Raw genomic sequence first — 8,967 nt, 5'->3', positions numbered from 1 at the left:
CGAGACACAGAGAGAGAGAGACAACACGAGAGCGGTGCTGAGTATAACAAAAGAAGCAAACCCTAGGACGAAGGCCGACGGGGAGGTGGGTACTACGCCGCTGCTTCTAAGTCCTCTGTCTGACGTGTAGAGACAGCAATTGTACGCGAGTGTGCCAGAGAGACATAGAGGAGGATGTGTTCAGCCGGACGAGTGATGAGACGAGAACGTTATCCGTCTTTGTGTTGCTCAACTGATCCGTTTGGCCACAGAGCGTGACGTCACTGCCACTCGACCCACCACGACTACCACCCGGAGCCTGTCGTAGGCACGCGCGCTACCGCAAATGCGCCGACTCGGCCATCTGATTACGGCCCGCGCCACACACTCTGCGCACCCACACGCCTCGCGGGTCGCCTCACAGCCGCGCCGACTATGCCGGCCGCCATCCGGTGCATCCCCCTCGGGGTGGCACCCAGGTTTTCCTCCACTCTGTAGGCAGTGCAAGCGGCGGGTTTGATGAAGTCGAGTTTAGGCTGGCAGCTTGCCCAACGCACGGATGGCACAGACGCGTTCGCTGCCGCGGGTCGCTCCAACGCAGCGCCAATCTAGGACCTGACCGCCGGCACACCCGTAACGATACACCGCTCTGATCTTCCCACGTCGTCGGTGCTTAAGCGCGTCGCCACCGGAAGTGGGTGGGTGGGGGTGGGGGGCTGCATGGCCCATCCTCATAAGAGGGTGGGAGTGCGCTGGACCGTGCGACACCGCGCACGGGAGGGGGAGGGGGGTGTCCCTCCCGCCTCCCGGTTATGAAGGTTCTTGGAAAGATGGTGGCGCAGACAAAACCTGGTGCCGGGAGGTTTACCAAGAAAGCAAAACCGAAAAAAGGACACACCAAAAAAAAATTCCGACAGATGTCGTGAGAAGAGAACAAGGCGTACGACGTGTCTGTGCGCTCACGACCGCCTCCGAAAGACCTCCAAAACGTTAGACACAGTGGTGGATGTGGGCGTCCTTCCACGTCGGCTGCCGTCTTCGCGATGCGCGAAAGCGCACAGAATCGAGAACTAAATGTGGCGGCTTCGCTATCTTTCCCGAGATCGAACGCGACACTGCTTCTCGCGCAATGTTTGGCAATCCCTACCCCCCCCCAACCACTGTGCGTCCGCCATCGGACTTCTGTGAGCGTTATGATGACCATATAGAAGAAGGATTGCTGCGCACTACGCATCCGTCACGCTGTTCGACGCAAGGCCCATGCGCGTCACGAACAGACGGTGAAAATAACGGCGTGCGTGTTACAAGATGGGCTCGAAACGAATGCACAACAAAGAATAATAAAGACGCGTCATGTGCTAGCGAGCGCGTGTGCCAACCGCTCGCGACTCAGGCGTTTAGGTAGCGCGCCTCCAGGTGGCGGCGCAGGTACTCGGGGTTCAGCGTCTCGCCCGTCGCACGCGTCATGAGGTCGTCCGTCTCGTACAGGCACCCATGATCCCAGATCTTCTCCTGCTGCTTTTCCAGCAGGGGGCCGAGCTCACCGGTGCGCAGGCACTCATCCACCTTGTCGTCTCCCAGCTCCTTTCGGATGCTCGCCATGATCTGCGCCGCATACATGGCGCCGAGCGAGTACGTCGGAAAGTAGCCGAGCGCACCCATGGACCAATGCACGTCCTGCAGGCACCCAACGTCGTCACGGCCCTCCGTTGAGAGACCCAAGTACTCCTGCATCTTTGCGTTCCACGCGCGCGGCACGTCTTCCACCTCCATTTTGCCCTCCATCAAGTCGCGCTCGATCTCGTAGCGCAGGATCACGTGCAGAGGGTAGCACACCTCATCGGCATCGACGCGAATGTAGCCCGGCTTCACCTGCTGCAGCGACTTGCGCATGTTGTCCTGCGAGAACGCTGGCTGCGCCTCGAAGAACTCAGGAAGGCGAGTTGTGAGGTAGTCGATGAAGGGCGTCGCGTGGCCGATCTGAAACTCCGCAAAGAGGCTCTGGCTCTCATGCAGGCCAAGAGAGCGGGCGTTGCACACCGGCTGCGTGATGTGCTCGCGTGGGCCACAGTTCTGCTCGTACTTGCCATGCCCACTCTCGTGGATGACGCCATACAAGCTCTGAACAAACGTGTCTTCGATGTAGTTTGTTGTGAGTCGGCAGTCCTCCTTCGTCATTCCCGTGAAAGGGTGGGGGCTGACGTCGAGGCGACCGGCATCGGTGTCGAAGTGCCAGATCTTCATGAATTCCTTGCACAGTGCTTCCTGCTTGTCCTGCGGGAACTTCTGCGAGAACGCAATCACCGACTCGCCGGACTGCTTCTGCACAATGTCCTTTAGCAGCTGCGGCAGCCACGACTTTACATTTGCGTACACCTCATCCAGCTTTTGTGTCGTGATTCCTGGCTCGTACTCGTTCATGAGCGCCTCATACGGGGAGAGGGAGGTGCCGGCGGCGAGGTAGGAGCCCTCCTCACGGGCGAGCGCCACCAGGTCCCTGAGCACCGGTAGGAACTTGGCGAAGTCATTTGCTTTGCGGCTGTCGCGCCACACGCTGTGCGCGTGTGTCGTGAGGCGCATCTTGCGGCCCACAAACTCAGCCGGCAAGGCGGTGGCGCTCTTCCACGCACGCCTCATCTCCCGCAAGTTAGCGCGCTGCACCGCATTCAGCTCCTCGCTGCCCTTGGTGGCACTCTCAATCAGGCTTTTCACCTCCGGTGCCGTGATGAAGCCAAAGCGGAGCTCCGAGAGCATCGCCATCGCCTCACCGCGTGATTCCTCGCCCTTGGGGGGCATGTTTGTGTTCATGTCCCAGTTGCCCAGACCGAGGAAGTGGTCCAGGCGGTAGACCTTCGTAAAGATCGTTTCCAGCTTCTTGTACGCCTCCATGTTTGCAAGGCACGGATTGAACGTGCTCAGAAGCAAATGCGGTACAAGAAGGCGCGGCGTCGTCTTGAACGTTGTTGTTGTTCTTCTACCAAGAAGGGGGAGGAGGTACGTATTCCGTGAATTCGGGAACGGCGTTGACGTGCTGAAAAGGATGCAGCTCAAAGGTCGGGTGAACTGGCAAGCCAAGTGATGGAGGAGTAAACATATCACGTGCAGAGAAATAATACGTGAGCACAAAAAAAAAAAAACAGAGGGCGTCCGCCGCGTCGTTGGTTTTATGTGTGCGCGTGCCAGTGGTGGTGGTGCGATATAGGATCGCAAGTGTAGTTCACGTTGGTGGGCAGAGGGGATGATGATATGGTGGAACATGTTTGTATAGGAGGAGGGGGAGGGGGCAGCAGAACGCAAAAAGATAGAAGAAAGAGGAAGGGTGGCGAGATGGCAAGTCACATCCACAATCCGTCTTGATGACGTCAATAAACCCTACCCGTGCTACGCTCTCCCACTGCCAAAACCGCGTAGGGCGCTCCCCGGTGATGTCCAGGTGCGGAACTCATGAAGGTCAGAGAACAAGGGCATACACAAGCGCGCGTGCAAAGGAAAGATGAACAGAGCTCCCCTTTCCTCTTGTGACGGCGCTGCTTTCGCGGCTTTCATAGGGCCCGTGCCACACTTCTCCCCCGCGATAAGCTCGCGCCCTTTCCTGTTTCCCGAAATTGCGAGGCGCCAGCGCACGGCTGTGGCAAGTGGAAGAGTGCGAATAGGCGGATATGGAAAGGCGCTTGCCGTCAGGCAGCTGGCACCTCATCACTACCCCCCACCTCCACCCAGACTTCCACCGACACCAACGACTGCGCACGCCATAAGAAAGCACGGCGGGAGAAGAGCAGAGACAGTTGGCTCTCAGGCGCTCTCCACGGTTCCCAGGGCTGCTTCTTTCTTGGATTATCACTCCACGCCAGAGGTGGATCCTTTAAGAGACGGAAGTCAGAGACCAAAAGACACCCACACGCACACGGGCATTCACAGACAATCATACTTAAATCCGCTCGTTCTCAGACACGCATCGAGACACAGCGGAGCGCACATGATGGTGTGCGCACAGCCGCAAAGGTGACACTACACAAGCCGGCCATCACGGAGGAGCGCAGCCAAGGCGCGAAACGGGGAAGACACCCACCGGGGGGGGGGGGAGGCAGAAGCGCGATAGTAACTCAAAGGGGCGGCGGCGCCATCACAACGTGCACACGGACACTACAACGGCGGCAGGCCACTGCCTCACTTGTCTCTCGCCCCCTTCGCGGCCTTTGCCTTGTTGCCCTTCAGGTGCTTGTTGGTCACGGCTTCGAAGCGGTGGACGGCGTCGCGGGCATTGCGGCGGTTCATGTAACGACGGTTCAGCGGCACGTACGCGAACGGGTCAAGGTTGCCGCGCTTCACATCGCCGTCGCCTGCTCCGCGGAACTCGTCACCCTTTCGAATGTCCTCCTCCACACGCTGGCGTTTCATCTCGCGCTTCACTGCCTTCTGGTCACGCAGACGGGACACCTGCAGCGCACTCAGGCCGACGGAACCACGACCCCCTTTGTACACTTCGGTGGCCCTCTGGGCTGCATCCTCCGTGGCACGGCTGCCATAGCGAAGCGTGAGCTCCTCATTCTCAAAGTCCTCGTCCTCTGCACGCGAGCGCTTACCTGGGCGCCCGCTCGCCTCATCGCTCAAGGCAGAGGCCACCATTAGTCCGCTCCTGCGCCGCAGCAGCCGCTCCGCCATCGCCTGGCGGGCCTTGTGCGCCTCCTCCGCTCGTTTCTCCTCCTTGCTGATGATGCGCAGTTTTCCGTCGCTCTGGAAGTCAAGCACCATGTTGTCGTACTCGTCGTCCTCGCCGTCCATGTCACGACCGGCAGCAATGGTGGCACCGCCGAAGCCCTGAAAAACGGGAGCGGCGTGCTTGGCAACAAAGCTGCTCAGGGCACCAGCCTCGAGCAAGTCCTCCTCGGCTGCCTCCTCCCGGCCGGCGTTCATGGCAGCACCGAGGAACAGCTTGTCGAATTCGTTCTGCTGCTTCTCTCTGCGCCTCTTCAGCTCTTTCTCGGACTTTCGCTCCTCGCGCCTCATCATCTTCTGTGTGTAGCGAAGGAAGTTCTTGCTGCCAAGCGGAAAGATAGGGTCGATCTGCTCAATGGGGAAGCGCTTCAAGCACTTCTCCAGCAGTACGCGGAGCTGCATGCGCGTGTTGCTCGACACACTCGGCTGCGACGTCACAAGGGCGATGGCGTAGAGCAGCTTCGGCAGCGCTGTGGCGACAGCCGCCTTCACGGCGGGGCTTCGCTTCGCCAGCTTGAGCGCCATGCGGGCGAAAATGGCTGCCGCCGTGCGCACTTCGACGTCTTTCGATTCCATAAGCTGGAACCCGATAGCCATGGCGGCCTGCAGGTCCGACTCTGGCAACTCATTATGCGTCAGATACACCACCTTCGCCATGCACACCACTGCGCTTGACACCATCATCGCGGTCTTGCCCGAGAGCCCGGCTATTACCATAAGCAGCAGCGCATTCACTGGGGCGCCGGCGGCGGTCATGTAGCGCTGCATCTTATCCAGCACATCCATCGTCATCGCCCGCGTCTCGCTCGAGCGCTCACGCGAGAAAAGGACAACCTCACCGACGAGGGAGCGGATGGTGGGCAGCAGCTCAGCAGGGCAATACATCTTGCAGGCATCGAGGGCCCAGGAAAGGCAGCGAATGCGCATCTTCAGACCAGAGACGGTGACGTGCTGGCGACTGACGGAGAGCAGCCCCAGGACGCGCTGCAGCACTGGAAAGATGTCCTTGATGCGGTGTTCAAACATGGCGTAGAGGAGCTTGTACGCCTTCTTTTGCAAAAGCCGTGATTCTGGTGCGGGATCCATCAGGACAGGCTCGATAATGTCCTGGAAGAGGGTCATGACGTTCTCCGGCGACAGCTGCGGCACCACGGCGCACGCGATATCCAGAATAACACGGCGCTTGGAGGCGAGCGGGGCGTTGCCTGCCTTGCTGCCGCTGGCGTTTCGCGCTGTTTGCGCCGCGATGTTCGAGCTGACGTTGAGAATGCCCTCCAGAATGGTTGCCATGACGCGCTTGTTGCACACTGTCGAGAAGCTCTGGATCGCCAGCAGGACAGCTGTGGAATCGTGTGCTTCGAAGGTGTTGCACAGCTTTGGCATAATGTTCGCGCTGAACTTGGCGAAAATCGTGTCGCACACAAGCTCGGCGTACGCCTGGGTGATGTTGTGGTACCGGTGCGGGTTCCACCCTGGGTCGGTGACGGAGAGCACGTAGAGGTCCTCGTCGAGCGCGTTTTTGCGAAGGCGACGCTGCTGGCGCTGCGCCGCGGTGCTCCTAGGGACTTCGCCACGCAGGTCGTCGGGCAGGACTTCCGTGACGTCGAGGCCGTCGTCGTCATCGTCGTCATCCTGCTCGGCGCGCCTGAGAGCGTTGTAGCCACTGCAAAGCACATGAATCGCAGACGCGCTCGTGTTCACAAAGACCGGACTCGAGAGGAGGCCGACAAGCTGCTTGGCCAGGTCGCGAAACGACTCAAGCGTGACCTCCACCGGGTAGTGACAGAAGCCCGCGGCGACGCGCCAGTATTGCACCTGCAGCGCCGACCACCGCGTGAACTCCTCAACGCGCTGCTCCTTCTCAGAGTCCACGGCCATCCTGCTGCAAAACTGAATCAACGGGAAGAAGTGCTGAATGAGAAACGGCAGCGAGTCATGTGAGGAGGTGCGGCGCCACACGTTCAGCAAGTAGCTTGTCGACCAGAGGGTCGCCGCCTGCTCTGCCGCATCTTCATCTAGCAAAGTCTCCGCCTTGTATGCGGCGCGGGGATCAAAGTCGAGGAGCTCGGTGAACTCGCGCATGTACATGCAGCACCCCACCGCCACGAGCGCGCGTTCCACCTTGGCATTCAGGGAGGAGTCATCCATGACGCGAAGCTTATTCAGCACCTGAACAAGGAACGGCACAGACGGAAATCGATCTGTGAAGGCAATGTACGTCTGCGTGCGATCGAGGCCGTGCGGTGTTGCGCTGGTGGTCTTACCAATGCTCGCCGCGTGCTCGGCATGCGCCTTGGCGACCTCCTGTGGTGGCGGCTGCACGCGCTTCAAGTAGCTCATCCGCTTGAAGACAGTCGCCAGCAGCTCCATGGACATTCCCCAGCACTGCTGATGCAGCGGCTTTAGCAGCGACAGCAGCTCCTCCGACAAGAGCCCGTCGAGGCACCGCTGGCCCTCTTGCGACTCGACAATGTACGGCGAAAGCGCATGGTCAAAGAGCAGCGTCAGCTCGGCCATGACAGCAGCCACGACGGCGGCGGGGGTCTCGGAGAGGTTGCGCAGGCACACACGCACAAAAACAGGCAGACCAGCGCAAAAGAAGCGCTGTCGAGGGTTGAGGCTGTAGAGGGCCGATGCCGGATCCTTGCGGGGGGCGGGGCTTCCGGCATCGCGCGTACAGAGGGCGTTCGTCTCGAGCACCTTGCGGAAGCTGGACAGGTACAGCTTCATGGCCTCCGTCTGCAGCTTGCTCGGTTCCAGCTTCTCCAGAAGCTGCAACTGCTCCACCGTGGGCGGTTCAATGGAGAGGAGAACAGTGACAGCGAGCTTCAACGACTTGGCGACAACGAGGGTGTTGTTTGTGCCATACTCGGCCATCAGCTGGTCGCACAGGCCGAAGCACGCCTGCAACTGATGCAGCAAGACACCTTGCGTCAGCTGCGGGACGCAGGCGGTCATGATCGACAGCATGTACGGCACGTGGCGCTGGTCTGGCGCCTTGGACAAGGCCGTGAAGGCGCTGATGAACAGGGCAAGCGGACTGACCTTCTGCCCGAGCATCTCGATGGCGCTCGTGAGGCCATCTTGAACGGCATGCAGGGTAGTTTTGTCAAAGACGTGGTGGATCTTCTTGTTCTTTGCCTTCTGGATTTGCGCCATCCGCTCCCGCTTGGCGGCCTTCGCCTCCTCCTCTGCGGTGCGCTGCTTCTGTTTCCATATCTTCTGCTGCGCCTCGAATACCTGCTTGCGACTGAGGTTGGCCCCCTTCTTTGTGCGGCGGAGACCAAAGCTGGCCCGATCAGACAAGGCCCCTGTTGAGGGCTTCAGTCGGCCCACCATTCTCACAAAAGCGGTGCGTGGGGGGAGGGAAGAAGCGGCTGTGCACAAACAGCAGGAAGAGGGACAGGAACAATAACGGCAGGAAGATGCGCGATGCGTGTCTGCGTGGCTCAAAGAGCCTCCGACCAGAGGGGAGAAGGGGAGGAGGCGAGGGCACAGCAACACCGCGAAAAAAAATATTAGACGTACACGCGAGCCGTGCGCTCTTCCAGTACAATGGGGATCAGTGGCGACGGAGTCACTGACCAGCCGCCACATGATGATGCGATAATGGGGCGTTGCGGAAACAAACGACAAAGAGACGATGCGCGTGGGCGATGGGGAGGGGAGGGGGGAGTCAGCGAAGAACCGAAGGAAGCGAGGAAGTAAACGAGTGTCCATGCGGAGGAACGGAAGAAGGGCACATGCATTGGCACATGTCGTACCAACTGCACCAACAAAACCAAAAACAAGCCGCGAGCTTCTTGTGCACGGTCTATCCTTCATGGGCAGCGCTGCCTGTGCACCACGACGTGGATCGCCATTTCTTCTTTCTGACGGCGGAAGCGATTCCAGCTTCAATCATACGCATACACGTCATTTATTTTTCGTCTCGTCAAATTGTCCACATTCGCCGACAAACAAGTCCACAAGTATACGCACATACCACGACCAGAGCGTACCTGCGCCTGCTGCGCTGCAGGCTGCCTCCCTCGTCGTCTGCCGTCGAATCGAAGCCGTGCGCCTAGCGGGGCCTCCCTCTCCTTCCTCGTCCCTTCCCTGCATGCGTGCGGCGCGATCGGCTCCACATGGAGACGCGTGTGGGTTGCATGCCCTCATCTAAAGCGAGCGACGTCCAGGGTCGTCGTCTAGAGCCGAGGCAGTAGCGTCTGCCGTGCGGGCAACGGGGGGTGGCCAGGGCGCATGCCGGATGAGCGCAGGGACGAAGTCCGC

The 8,967-nt window shown here is 59.9% G+C and overlaps 2 protein-coding genes across 2 annotated transcripts; both read right to left on the bottom strand.

The window, feature by feature from the left end:
* Window positions 1-1,368: 1,368 nt before the first annotated feature.
* Window positions 1,369-2,868, bottom strand: LDBPK_332670 (carboxypeptidase, putative; the record flags this gene model as incomplete). The annotated part of the gene is made up of 1 exon (XM_003864043.1): window positions 1,369-2,868. The coding sequence occupies one exon, from the start codon at window positions 2,866-2,868 to the stop codon at window positions 1,369-1,371; it is 1,500 nt and encodes a 499-aa protein (XP_003864091.1).
* Window positions 2,869-4,146: 1,278 nt separating this feature from the next.
* Window positions 4,147-8,034, bottom strand: LDBPK_332660 (hypothetical protein, conserved; the record flags this gene model as incomplete). Its single annotated transcript, XM_003864042.1, has 1 exon — window positions 4,147-8,034. The coding sequence occupies one exon, from the start codon at window positions 8,032-8,034 to the stop codon at window positions 4,147-4,149; it is 3,888 nt and encodes a 1,295-aa protein (XP_003864090.1).
* Between the last annotated feature and the right edge of the window lie 933 nt (window positions 8,035-8,967).

Source organism: Leishmania donovani, chromosome 33 (assembly GCF_000227135.1).
Source record: "Leishmania donovani BPK282A1 complete genome, chromosome 33".
Taxonomy (NCBI): domain Eukaryota; phylum Euglenozoa; class Kinetoplastea; order Trypanosomatida; family Trypanosomatidae; genus Leishmania; species Leishmania donovani.
The sequence above is the reverse complement of the archived record's forward strand: the minus strand, read 5'-3'. Positions and strand labels throughout refer to the sequence as shown.